This window comes from Phymastichus coffea, unplaced genomic scaffold (genome assembly GCF_024137745.1).
Source record: "Phymastichus coffea isolate CEN01 unplaced genomic scaffold, Cenicafe_Pcof_1.1 PCOF00050, whole genome shotgun sequence".
In the NCBI taxonomy this organism is placed as follows: Eukaryota; Metazoa; Arthropoda; class Insecta; order Hymenoptera; family Eulophidae; genus Phymastichus; species Phymastichus coffea.
Window position 1 is genome coordinate 841,548 of NW_026706861.1, and position 13,686 is coordinate 855,233.

Sequence of the window (13,686 nt, forward strand, 5' to 3'; positions counted from 1 at the left end):
CCATGCTCTAATACATTTTTACATCCTTCTACATTCCTGCACTTGTAATGTTTTTTTACCACTCGGAGTATTAAAATTTGAAATAAAAATTAATCAGCATCACGAATTTACAGAATTCAAAAGCGACAATTGCGCTGCCAGCTCAAGGCGGCTCGGAGATGTGCCATTTCTGCGACAAACGTGTCTACCTGATGGAACGCCTCACTGCCGAAGGCAAATCTTTCCACAGGGGATGCTTCCGTTGTGAATATTGCTCAACCTCGCTTAGAATAGGTAAGTTGATTCTCAAATTATATTGAAAATGAAATGTAAGTTTGTTTGTCTGTATTTTAGGAAATCACACGTTCGATAGGGATAAGAATGGAGGACGTTTCTATTGCACCCAACACTTTGGACTGCCGGGTACAATGAAAACTAGATCCGATAGAAAGAAACTGCCTCTCACTAATAAAGAGAATATACCTCAATCGTCAAATACTCTCAAAACTCCAGATAAGGTGAATGACTAACTGTTTGAGCATAAAAATCACGATTATACTTAATTCTAATTATTTATTACAGACTAAATCGGCACTGGAAGGAATTTCGGGACTCGATTTACTCGATCGCGGTCAGACACCCGAGAGAATAGAATTTGAAAATCTTGCAGGAATGTCGGATGCCGAGGAAGCACAAAGTATCATGGATGAGGACGAGTGGACCGATCGTAATTTCGGACCCTCTGCCGCTGAAATGGGTTCTAGTGATGACATTTCTGACATGAGGTATGTTACAGCATTCAGGAAGACAAACAAACAAATAAATTTACATACGTATTGATGGCAATTTTTTTTAATACAATATTTTTATTTCAGTGATTCAGATGACGATAATGAAGTATTTGAAGAGGCGATCGATCAACCTCTGACGACCGAAGGAACGCTAGAACTTGCTAAAAATTGGACTTTGCGATATTCGCATCCACACCCAGCGGCTGGTAATTCTGACACAGGAAGCAACGAGTACGAGGACTCCAGTGACGAATATACAACTTCAGGTAATTAACATTTTTTATATCTTATTATTAAATTTGACGCAGAAAACAGTCTAAAACCTCAATCTCATGAAATTGCAGAAGAGGACAGTCAAACAGCAACCGAGGATGAGGATGAGGCACGAGCACGAGAGGCACGCAAGAAGGAAGTATGGCTGAAGGTGCCACCGCTGATTAGCGACACGGAGACAGGCAGCGAGACCGAGGTGAAGCATCAAGCCCAACTTACGCAAGCGTCTGATAACGTTGTCGAACAGCAGCCGGAGAGCGGTAACCTCTTACCCGACGCGATACCTCTTCGAACAAATTCTTCTCTCCCTGATTTAGTCGCGTCGTCCGACCTCTCGTTTGAAGATGCTTCCCCATTGACATTAAAAATTGAAAATCTCGATAGTACGTGGCTCGAAGTGGAAACGGTTTTGAATAAATCTCAATCGAAAGACACTGGACCGATATTAGTCGTGACCGCGCCAACCCCAACGACTGAAAGACTTCCCGAGTGTCCGTTTATCGAGGAAAGTAAATTAATCGTGCCGAAAGAACAGTCGCCCGCGCCGCAGGAGGAGGCTAATGAAGCGCCGACGTCCTTTGATAATTTACTATTGGAGTTGAGGCAGAGGAAGGCGAAAAATAAGGCTGACGCTGAGGCTAAAGAAGCATTGAAGCCTTTGGCCACTGAAACGGCTAAGATGCAGATGAATAAGTATTTCGATGCTAAAAAGAAGACGCATAAACGGCAAGAAAATGAAAATGTTAAAGTTGTCGAGTTGCCGATGAAGTCGAAACTTTCTGATAAAGTTGAGAAGATAGATATGCTTAAGTATTTCTCTGGTGTTAGTTTCGAGGCTAAATCAGCCCCACTTCCTACTTCAGAACGAAGTCCATCACCGATTGCTGCGAAGATGCAGAACGACTGCGACTTGGAATTCCTGAACGGATTGAACGAAGAGGAATTAGACCTCGATGAAATCGAAGAAGAGTTTAGACGCATCGAACGTCAAAACAAGATCAGCTTAGAACTTTTAAAATACGCCGGTGATAAGCGAAGACTATCCGATAGTCAAGTCACTATCGACCCGATAGAAATACCACAGATAGCGAAGAAATCACGCGACGACAGCGAGATCCCTAGAGTCAGCGTAGCGGATATGGTGTCGAAGATTAATGCTTCTAAATCATCATCCAACATGTACATAAATTGGAACGGAAACGAAGAGAATAAACCACCTAGAAAAATGTCGTTGGATAGTGTTGTTGGAAAATTGAGTCCTGCACTACAACGAAAATTCTCTTACGATAGTGCTAGCAAACCCGTTGTACGTGTAGTAAAGAAACATGGAAGTCCTGCAGTATTGAGGAGATTATCAGATGCTATAGGACAATTTGAGGGTGGAGATGCGAAGAATGAAAGTTTTGCTATATCGAAAAGGTTTTCTCACGACAGTACTCGAAAACTAGTCAATGGTAATGATGTGAAAAATGGAGATTTTGCTGGGACGAGAAGCTTTTCCAATGATAGTGCTGGAAAAAAACAAGTTGCACTCGAAGATATGAAGAAAGAATGTTTAACTGAGCCGAGGTCTTCCAATGGCCATATTCAAAAGCAAATCTTATCGTACGATATAAAACAGCATAATGATCATGAAAATGCGAATGTAGTCAATGGAAATTTAGTAATACCAGGAAAACTTTCCGAAAGTGCTAAAAATATAGTTGAAGATAAAGTAGCAGAAAAAGTAAATTCGACGTCACCATCACGCAAAATGTCATTAGATGCAAATTTGTCGACAAAACAGTCGACTGCCCAAAGTAATATTTATCGAAAGCGATCGTTCGACAATCCGATTGACAGAGCTAATGAAGTTGATGTCTACACAGTAACTCCAAGATCTCCTCTACTGGATCGCCTTGATTCGATTAAACAGATAATTAAAAGTACATCATCAGATCTCGAAGATAAAGTTAATGCATCTAAGATTATTAAAGGTACCAATAAGTCAACTTCAATCGTAGATAAAGAAACGTTGAAGTCACCTTTATTAGTTAGTAAATTGAACCATTCTAAGTTATCAAACGATATAAAATCTGAAGTGCAAGCAGAATCACGATTGCCAGTAAAGGAATTGACCGATCAAGGCAAAGAATTATTGAAATCACCGTCACCTAGTAGCAGAATAAGCCAAACATACAAAGAAGTCGACGCTAAACCGAAGCAACAAGTGCCAAAGCCAAAATCCCCCTCAGCTTCGAGAACTCAACAGAATGGCGTGAAAGAAACATATCCTGCTTCGACACTTACACACAAAAGTAAGTCACAGAAGTATAATGAACAATCGAGAGTGCCGGTAGCAACTAACAAAGTGAGTGACTTGCAAAAAGCCGTGAATCATAAGCCAAAAGAATCAGGACCACTGTCGAAATCATCGTCACCGATTAGCGGAACGACCGACTTGCAAAACGGAAAACCAAAGCAACTTGCGCCACTGCCAAAGTCATCGGCGCCAATCAATATAACAAATGACTTACAAAAGACTGTAAACGGAAACCCAAAAAAACTGGTGCCTTCGTTGAAATCATCGTTACCCGTAAAATTGAATAATCAACAAAAGACTGTCGATACTAATCCCAAAGAACAAGTGCCAGTAGTAAAGCCAAGTTCAATAGTGACGAAAAACACTTTGGAATCAAAAGAAGAATTGTCAATGCCAAAATCATCGTGTCTCGTTAAAGAGCAACAGAGAACAATGGAGTCTAAATCCAAAGAACAGACTAGCACGCAATCACCATCCCTCGCAAGAAAGCTAAACGATATTCAAAGAGTTATCATCTCAAGCTCGGACACAACGGAAAATCAATTCACGCCGATAGTCTCACGTTCTCCATTACTCGATCGAATCGAATCGGTGAAACAAAACATTCAAAAAATTGTCGTACACGAGCAAGACCTCCTGCCGGTCCACCTAACAGAAGTTAAAACGCCCGAACGACTATCCGCGCGTATCGAAACTTATCCAGCTGACACTTTATCTACGTCGTCAAGTGATAGTTTGAAACGTCCAGGTCGGCGAAGACCACCGGAAGAAAATCCCAGCGCGAGCTCGTCACCAGTTCGTAAAAGTCTAAGCGCGAGACTTAAAAGTCCCGAATCACCATTGTCGTTTCGTAAGAGGAATGGTACCCTCTCCGGCTCTTTCAAATCCGTTGATTCGACACGTAATGCTGGTAGCGGTGCCAGGAAGGAAAAATGCGTTATTTCGTGAAAAAATCGACTGAATCAATCGCCCGTCATTTATTATTACACGTTTATTTTTCTTCCTCTTCTCTAGTCATATTATCATCATTTCATTGGGAATCTGCGATCTTGCAATGCGTGATTGTTTATTTGTGTCGAGAGAACGTTTCGGTTCGATTTTTTGATGAGACTGTTGGCGATATACATTTATGTGAGAATACGGAGTATGATGTATGCATTAAAAACGATGGTGTATTCTTTTTATCGAAAAGAAAACGACGTTTTACAATAGTACTTTTTAAACTAAGTTTTAAACTCCCGACAGAGACTGTGTGACAGAAATTTTATTTAAATAAAGGTTCTAATTGAAATCATGTACTGTTTTGTTAAATTTATGGCTGATGGTGATTAGTTTAATTACATCATCCCCAGTTTAGAGTTTTGTATATAGCCATTGTGGAATTATGAAAGAGCGAAAGAGAAGGTAAAGGACAAAACCATCAAAATTATGTTTTTTTCTTCTTTATCGAATGAAGTGTGAACTAATATCTCTTACGGTGATAATATAAAAAAATACTAAGCTAACATTCATTTACTCAAAAAAACTTTGGAATTTATTGAATTTAATTAATCTCGTTATGTGTGTTGTTTACAAGTGCTTAAAGCTCACATGTATAATTGGCATTTTTTTCTACTATCTCACCAAAATCATAATCGTTTATATCATTCTATATTACCACCAGCCATGACTTTATGAATGTTCATTGGCATTCGTTCCATCAGTAACACATCATAATTTTCACATGACTGTTATTCTTGAGTTCCGTTTTACTGATGGTGTGTGTGCCTGTTTAAAAAATATACAAAGTGTATTCCTTGTTGTACGAAGATGTAAACTACTGTTTTTTATCAAATGCGTATAACATCTATCCCTAACTTTCGTTTTTCCGCTCTTTTGAAAGTGTTTAATAACAATTGTTTTTACTTTTTTTATTCTCCTCAATCTCGTTGTAATCGTCTTCGAAATATTGTACAACTTCTCCTTATCGATATAATATATTGTTATTTTTCTTTTGAACTCATTGTACCAGATTTTTTAACGTGTTTTTAACGATATATAAACAATCATTGTTTTTCTGAAAAAACAATATCGACCTTTTATATAAAACACTCATATATACTTCAACAATACACTTCAAAATATACCTTTTGGAATTTTTTACACTCGTTATAAAATGCCAAACACAAGTGAGAAACGATTTATTGTCTTTTACTCCCTGTAAACTTTATTGTATAATCTACTATTTGGACTAATATATTACAAAGTTAATGCTAAGATTACGAGCCAAATAACTGTATTTGTTCTCTCAACAAAATTGCTAGCTAAATTTCTGAAGTATCAACAGACGTATTTTATTAAGCAGCAAACTTATGGCGTAGATTAATCTAAGAAATTTGGAAAAGCAAGAAATAACCCAACTCAAAGTGATTATTCAATGACAGTAACTAATACCTATTCGTTTTCTTTTCTACCTACAGATAGCATCGGATGAGGAATCATCGGAAGGCAGCGAAGAGGAGAATTCAGCTACGGAAATTTCAACCGATTCGGAGTTTGAACACGATGGTACAACACCAACGCAGCACGAGATTCCATCGATCAACGACTCATACGTGAGAAAAACTCGCGGGGATTATGTCGAGCCTAAGAAAGTACAAGTGAAGAGTAAAGTTATTGGAAATTCAGTGAACGGCAATGTAATGAAGAACGAGCAGAGCAACAAAAAACAGCAACTATCGGTGAGCTTGGCTGCTTCGATCGCAATCGTAATTTCACGATTCAAAAATACGATAATTGTTGTCATCTTCACAGAAACAGCAACAGCAATACTCGAAATTGAATGCCTTGAACGAAGCGGCAACGGCAAAGCGTCGCAACGAGAACAACGAGCTTAATTCTAACGTCAGCACAGCGCAAACGAGCTCGAGAATTGTCACAACCACACCACTGATCAACCCACGTAAAGGCGATTATTTACTCAACCGTACACATTCGACCGAGGGTATCGCTTCCAAATTATCACTCGAGTTGAAGAAACGCTACTTGCTCGGCGGTTCGGGAATCGGTGGTAGTGTGATGAAGTCTGGTTCGACGTCGAACGTCGATACGAGATTGCGAAATCTCAGCGATGCAATATCTCAGCATCAAAAGCTCTTGAATCCAGCACCGGAGCCAAGTCCCACGATGCAGGCGTTCTTGCAAGGCACAAATAAGTTGAGGACAAGCGCAAGTGGTACGGGAGTTAACCAACCGCCATTGTCGCCAATATCGCCGTCCACATTATTTAGCTCCGCTGCCCCTGTCAAGGCTTTCCAATTCGATAGAAAAGTCTCCGCGAACAGTACAGCTGGTGAGTTTTTTTCTTCACAAATTTACTCAAATAAAACGATGATTATAATTTCTTCTTTCTTTTCAACAGATTTAAATGCCAAAAATGTTCATCTTCCTGACCTCATCAAAGAATCTAGCAACATGAAAGAAATCGAAATCAGAGCTCCGTCCAGGAAGTCAGTAATAATCGAGGAAAAGTTATCGCCGACAATCGAAACCAAAGAATCGCCGAAAGAGCCCGATATAATGGATTTGAAAATTGAAACTCCGACACCTACCGTAGAAATGAAAAACATCGAGGACGCTATAATAACGAAAATTCAAATCAACGGTGGAGTAGCAAGCGATCACAACGAGCAAGACGAAGTGAAACCTCGAAGTCCATTACACGAAACGTCTATAGTTGTACCTGAAGTTAATTGGGAGAAGAACAAAAAAGAGTTAGAAAACAGGGAGAAGATCGAGGACGAAGAAGATACGAGTAGCGAGGATTCCGATGAAATTGACAGTGATTCGTTGTCTTCGAGCGAAGAAGCTGACAATGACAAACCAGCAGTGCCGACGTCCTCACCACCAAGACTTCAAATTCATAATACAGGTGGTTATTTATTGCTGGACGAACAAATCGAACAACATAATGAGGATGGAGCGACTTTCGAACCTGACTCCATCGAGTGTTCATATCTTCTTGAGGATGCTAACAAAACGGAAACGACTACACCGACGACTCCTACACCGGCCCCTCGGACGATCATCAAGGATATGGAATTCGTAAATAGTAATCTGAAGCAACTACAACTACAAGAAGATTCGAGCAAACACAGTGTTTGCAACAGTCCAACATCACTTGGTTCAAGACCGTCGAGTAAGAACGATGACTCGGAAGAGAATGACGTTACTACTGCCGCTTACACAGAGACTGAATTCTCCGAGTGGGCAAGGGACGGAGATGATCTCGTATCAGAAGATTTGCGAGACGTAGAGTACGATATGAATCCGGAGTATCGAGGTAAAGGCAAACGACCATCTCTCGCACGAATGGCTAACGGCGAAGATTTAACAGATATCGAGTTGGATTACTCGCAAGAAGAACTAAATGCAGAGAAGACAAACGTACCGAGTACAATAGCTTCGAAATTACTTGCCAATGGCGAAGAAGATATTGGTTTCATGGATACAGATAATGAGAGTATTTTAGAAGAAGATAGTTTAAAGGAACCAGCCAAAGCGAAGAACAGAGGTTACATCGAGTTCGTCAACTTCTCCAACAGTCCGATAAAGACAGCTGCGCCAATTGCCAAGACTGAACTAGAACAGGAAGAATCGTCGGATGCACTGACTCCTTGTAACGAACAAAATGTTATTGAATTCGATCCGGTGACGATGGACGACGTAAGAGATCGGCTCAGACGATGCGAGATCAAAGTGACCGATGACGACGGAAACATTGAAAAGCCACCAATCGAAGCTGTCAATAAAGATCTGATGAGTTTATCGATGGACGAAGATAGTTTGCTGATCGTCGAGCCTCATGAAGATACGACTACTAGTGAACTGGTTACTGTACTTGCCAGCCCTTGTAATCCGATGGGAGGAGAACTGAGTGGAAAGGATGATGAAACACCTAGCGAAACTACCAAGACTCCTGAACTTAGTAAGTTAAAATTTGATGCGTTACAGTTCGTTTTCGGTACAAGTTTTAGATGTAATCATTGAATTATTTTGTAGCATCCGAAGATCGAGAAAAGGAGCACGAAGACTCGAACAATCCAGACTACTTGGAATACGTAAAACGTCTGCAATCACGAATAGCAGAGTTTAGTAATGTAAAAGATTCAATAGACATTCGCAAATCAAAACGTAAGGGTTCGAAACCAAATAGCAGTAGCAACAGTTCTAGTATGCAAGCTCGCACTGCTGAAATGGTAGCCGAAGAAATCAAAGCTCAAGAGGCGGCATCAATGATTAACGGAATGAACTCGTCGCCAATGACATCGAGGCGTAAACTCGAGGAACTGACGCGCGAACGATCAAAGCAAAAAGATCTTATTCAAGATCTACTGATGGAGAAACTCGAGGCACAGAAGCAAAAATCCGCTGAGAAGAAGGCTAAAAGAGCTTTGAGAACCAGCTCATTTACGGCCTTGAACAGTCCACCAATTAAAGTACCCGCGGCACCCAATAGATTCGTACCTGCGTCCATCGGTGATGGTACACCTCAAGGCAGTCCTGTGAGAGTTACGCCGGAATTTAGACGTGGTAAGTTATTCTTTACGAATTTTTAAAATTCATTCATTTTACATTTTTTAGTAAGAAAACTGTAATATCACGAAAAATAGATTGCTTAACTTTCATTCTCGATAAAACCGTATTTTTGTGATTTTTCCAGGTTTAAATTTCGAACAATGATTTATCACTGTACATACTTTAACGCGCGCTCTACGACCAATATAACAAAAACTCCGACAAATTAGTGCAAGCAGGAATTAGACTCGACAATTTGGATTTTCGACCATAATTCACGTACTTTTGACTATATGCATAATATACTTTACACACACATACTTACACGAATTTAAAAATGCACATAAGCTTTTTTTGCGCTGTAGAAAAAAAAATCGGTTTATTAATCGAATGACGCAAACGTCAAACGACTGAGCCAAAACAAAAAAATTTATTATAGCCTCATCACAAAAAAAACACCTTTAATATTACTAAGCACCAAAAAGCTTGATAAACAAAATCTCTAGTCGAAAAACAAACGTAGGTTTCTCATTCTCAGGTTCGTTTTGCGAGAATCCACTTCCAATCTATTATGCGAGCGTCTGCATGGTAGAGAGTAACGAGAAGCTGCCTGCTTCGCTTAATACCCCGACCAAGCTGAGTTCAACCGAATTGTCACGTATGCAATTGGATTTCAAGACACCCATAGCACCACCACGAATAAAGCACGAAGAAGCACGACGAACAGCTGAGAAAGCTCGCCAAGATGCTCGGGAACGTGCCAGACTGAGAAGCGACGAAGATTTGGGTCTCAGTCCTGAAGATCGTATCAAAGAGCTGCGTTTAAAGGTTGCCAGGAGACAATTGAAGTCGGAAACGGATGAAGAAGTGTCTAAAACTGCGAAGCGATACAGTTTTGGTTTGGGTCGATTGCAGACTAGCAAGAGTACCGATAACGTCAAGTCTATGGCGATGAAGCAGCGAGCAGTTAATAATCCAACTAGTCCGGAAGCTAAAAGTCTCGATGAGTTGCTTGATCCTAAAGACGAAGTCGTCGTTAGAAAGAGGGATAAGAAGAAGTCGAAGGATCCCGAGAGAAGAAAGAGTATTATTCAAGCTGTGTCGGATTTCTTCAAAAAAAAAGATTCGCTCTCGCCACCGTCAGGTGGCAAAGATAACAGACTGTCCATGTTTCGACTGACACCGAAATCTAAGGAGAAGGGAAAGGTGAGTTACGAATGGTTGAACTTTTGCATATCCGCTCTGGTGACTCGTACGTTAATATTATGTGGGAGAATTGTTTTTTTATGACAAACATAGGGAAAACTGTAAAAAATGTAATATTTTTAGTGTGTCACGTTATGAGCTTTGTTAATTATACATGTTGCTTGCATTTTTTACAGTGTTTCCATAATTATCATGTGTTCTTGACAAACAATTCGAATAATCGATCTCCTTGGTACGCGTTAAATTTATTATTTTGTAAAAAAGTGCCATTGTTTGAATAAAAAAATTACGTAATACTTATTCATTTACAATTTCTGATATGTACGCACGCTTCTTTGAACGTCGAGTAGTTTATATGCATACCAGAGTGGATTTAAGAAAACAGATGAAACCGTTCTTTTTTTTCCATCGAGACTAGCTCATCGTATAAGCCGACAATTACAAATTATGTTTAACGTGTTTCAGTTGTTTAAGTCATATTCGGATGGGTCAGATGTAAGCAATTTATAAAAATACGTAGTCGTTGAAAAAATCACACTTTATCTTTAGTTGCCTCCAGTTATACTTCAATTCTCTATTATTTTATTGCAGGTATTCATTTTCGTTTAGGCTTTTTTTCATTTTGTCGTGTGTAACCAAGGACAGCAATAGTCTAATTTCTTTTTTTAAGCACTTACCATTGCCTAAATGTAATATATCGTACACACATAGGCAGACAACTTATTTTTTTAATTTTTAAATAATACGACTAAATATAATAAAAAAATATGCCAAGTCAATACGTAACCATAATATTATTAATTGCACATATTTGTGTAAAAAACGTTAATATTTTTATGATAAAATGCAAATCACACGACGAGAAAAAACCTTATAACGCTTCTTTTATTTAGTTGATTTCCCTGTTAATGCTTTTTTATTATTTTTTTATGCTTCTTACACGTTGGTTTTTATTTTATATGTGCTGAAAGTTTATATTCTCATTGAATAAACACTTGTAAATTTTTCTGACCAATTTAATTATTTCTACAAAATGTTCTAAATTCTTTGAAATATTTAACAATTCTTTATGTTCGCAACTCACCAGGCAAATTTACAAGCTATCGTTCAATTAGATAATAGTAAATTTTTGAAAATTTTCCTCTAACATTTGACTGTAACATTTTTTCAATTCTAGTTCAAAGTTCAAGTTTGTGACACGACATTTCTCACTGTGAAATACGTAGTTGTCATGTCAATCATCCTTGCAACAATATTCTTTTCACATCAAATACTCTTTAGTAGTAATTGTTCACAGCAGTGAGAAAATGTCATGTTTGAATGTCCAATCATCACTGTTATATATACTGATTTATTGGGTACTTACAGCTCGACAAAACCAATCCACAGATCGATAAAAGACCGAAGAGCGTCTGCGAAGGTATGTTGAACGTGGGTAGCTTCTTCATTGAGAGTCCACCGCCAGTGCCTCCTCCCCCCCTCAACTACACGATGCCAACTACTGTATCTGGTTGATATTAATTTCATTTTTATTATCGGAGAATAAATAAAATTAGAACTAAATAACTGTTTTTTCAACAGACGATAGTTTGTCCGATGAGGAATCGAAAACCCAAGCGCTATCAACATCACAAATGAACAAAACGTCCAATACTCCCGACGGTTCGTGTAATAGCATTCCGCGTAAATTGAAAACTGCCAAACGCATTGCCAGACAAGCGCAACTCAAGAGGTAGGTAATTTTTTTGTTCAAAAGAAATTTTAATTATTGGTGACGATTGAAATATTACGGTTATTATATTAGATTAAGAATGGCTCAAGAAATTCAAAGGAAACTAGAGGAAACCGAGGTTAAACAGAGGGAATTAGAGGGTAGAGGCGTCAGCGTTGAAAAAGCTTTGAGAGGAGAAGGAGGTAATACAATTATCACTGAGTTGCACAAGGAAAAAAAAAGATTAGTACCGACTGACAAACTGGTGGTTTTTTAGAGTGTTCCGATCGTGAAGAAACCGATTTACTACGCGAATGGTTCGATCTGATGCGCGAAAGAACAGAACTGCGCAGATACGAGAAAGAGTTGTTAGTGAGGGCCCAAGAAGTCCAACTAGAAGATCGTCACGAACGATTGCAGCAAGAACTGCGCGAAAGATTAGCGGATGACGGTAAGAACTTCATCACGTGATATTTTTTCATCTTTCAACGAATTTTTGTTTTGTTTTATTTTATTTTATTTTTGAATATTTTTTCAGATGAGAAGAAAACAGGGGCCGACGTTAAGAAGGAAGGCGAGATCCTAACAGAAATGTTAGAGATTGTAGCGAGACGCGACTCACTGATCGCTTTGCTGGAGGAAGAGCGTCAAAGGTGGCGTAGACCCTCCTGCCCGACATTCGTTTTTAATGCACCCTACAATCTCACTACAACCACGCGGCTATCCTACACCTACATTATCGTTGCTCTTCTAGTCGCATACTGTCTTTCATACTTTATCACTGATTTCTTTTTCTCCGCAAACAATAACTTCTTTTGATACTATAAACGCTTGCGTACTGTGCTAATATCTTGTGTGCAATTATTGACCTCATTTTTTAACGAGTATGTGATACACTGTTGTTTTAACTTATTATCTTTTACTTGAGTTGTATTCGCACGGCACGCGATGGGCGTTGTCTTGTTACTTTTTATCGCAAAATTTGATATTATGCATAGCTTCATTTCTCACCGTTTGCTCTAATGTGTGACTTTATTTTTTTAAACATTTTGTTATTTTAATCACTACATCTAATGATATATACGCTTATACTTTACACTAATTAGCAAATCAATATATACTAATAAATATGAGGCTTTTAAAAAGAGCCTTTGCGTATTTGCACGTGTGGTTGCATGGTTCAACTTACTTATTAGATTAAAATCAAAAGCATTTTAATTGTATAAAATATACTTAGTATTAAGATATAACATAAATAATTACGCGAAATATAAGCGAGATTTTATCAACTGTGATATATATGAATCTATATGCAATGCTTATTTCATATTTAATAGCAATTTTTTGCGCATATAATGAATTGTATAATAATGCTTTTTTGCGAGACTATAGTATTTTTAAAAACGCTAAACCACTCTAGAGTAGACGTTTCTTAATCGCATTCAAAATTCTGAGAAGTATATTTAAAAAAAACATCTATTTAACTATATTTTTTTTTATTTTGTCTACAAATAAGCCTGCTCCCTTTGCTTAAATTATATAGAAAAGAATTAAAATACATTTTTTGGGAAGTCATCTCGTACATCTGCTTTATATTGATTCACAACTTTCTGTACATGTTATCCAATCATCAAAAAACATACACATAAGTATCAACGTCTTGAGATACCAAAAGAAAAAAAAAAGATTATCCTCGATCATTTTGAAAAAATGAACCTTTCGGGCAGAGGGTACTAGGGCATACGCACGGCTTCGCTTACTTTTGCACGTGTCTGTGCAGTTGTACTTGAGAGACCCACTGGTAAGCTGGTGCTTGTCGCTGATCGATAAAGTTGATAATAAAAATTTTTAAGCATTAGTAATAGTAA

At 38.3% G+C, this 13,686-nt stretch overlaps 1 protein-coding gene across 1 annotated transcript in view; it reads left to right on the top strand.

Annotated features, from left to right (window-relative positions):
- The window catches only part of LOC131665335 (F-actin-monooxygenase Mical), a 45,523-nt gene that overhangs the window by 29,891 nt on the left and 1,946 nt on the right, over positions 1 to 13,686 (top strand). Inside the window, exons 14-29 of the mRNA XM_058937169.1 lie at positions 114 to 273; positions 334 to 497; positions 562 to 764; positions 855 to 1,036; positions 1,115 to 1,239; positions 5,805 to 6,065; positions 6,139 to 6,676; positions 6,746 to 8,311; positions 8,386 to 8,916; positions 9,425 to 10,107; positions 10,573 to 10,602; positions 11,476 to 11,617; positions 11,689 to 11,839; positions 11,912 to 12,021; positions 12,096 to 12,269; positions 12,357 to 13,619. Coding sequence (XP_058793152.1) covers positions 114 to 273; positions 334 to 497; positions 562 to 764; positions 855 to 1,036; positions 1,115 to 1,239; positions 5,805 to 6,065; positions 6,139 to 6,676; positions 6,746 to 8,311; positions 8,386 to 8,916; positions 9,425 to 10,107; positions 10,573 to 10,602; positions 11,476 to 11,617; positions 11,689 to 11,839; positions 11,912 to 12,021; positions 12,096 to 12,269; positions 12,357 to 12,637 — 5,301 coding nt within the window. The 3' untranslated portion in view covers positions 12,638 to 13,619. The remainder of the gene's footprint in view (positions 1 to 113; positions 274 to 333; positions 498 to 561; positions 765 to 854; positions 1,037 to 1,114; positions 1,240 to 5,804; positions 6,066 to 6,138; positions 6,677 to 6,745; positions 8,312 to 8,385; positions 8,917 to 9,424; positions 10,108 to 10,572; positions 10,603 to 11,475; positions 11,618 to 11,688; positions 11,840 to 11,911; positions 12,022 to 12,095; positions 12,270 to 12,356; positions 13,620 to 13,686) is intronic.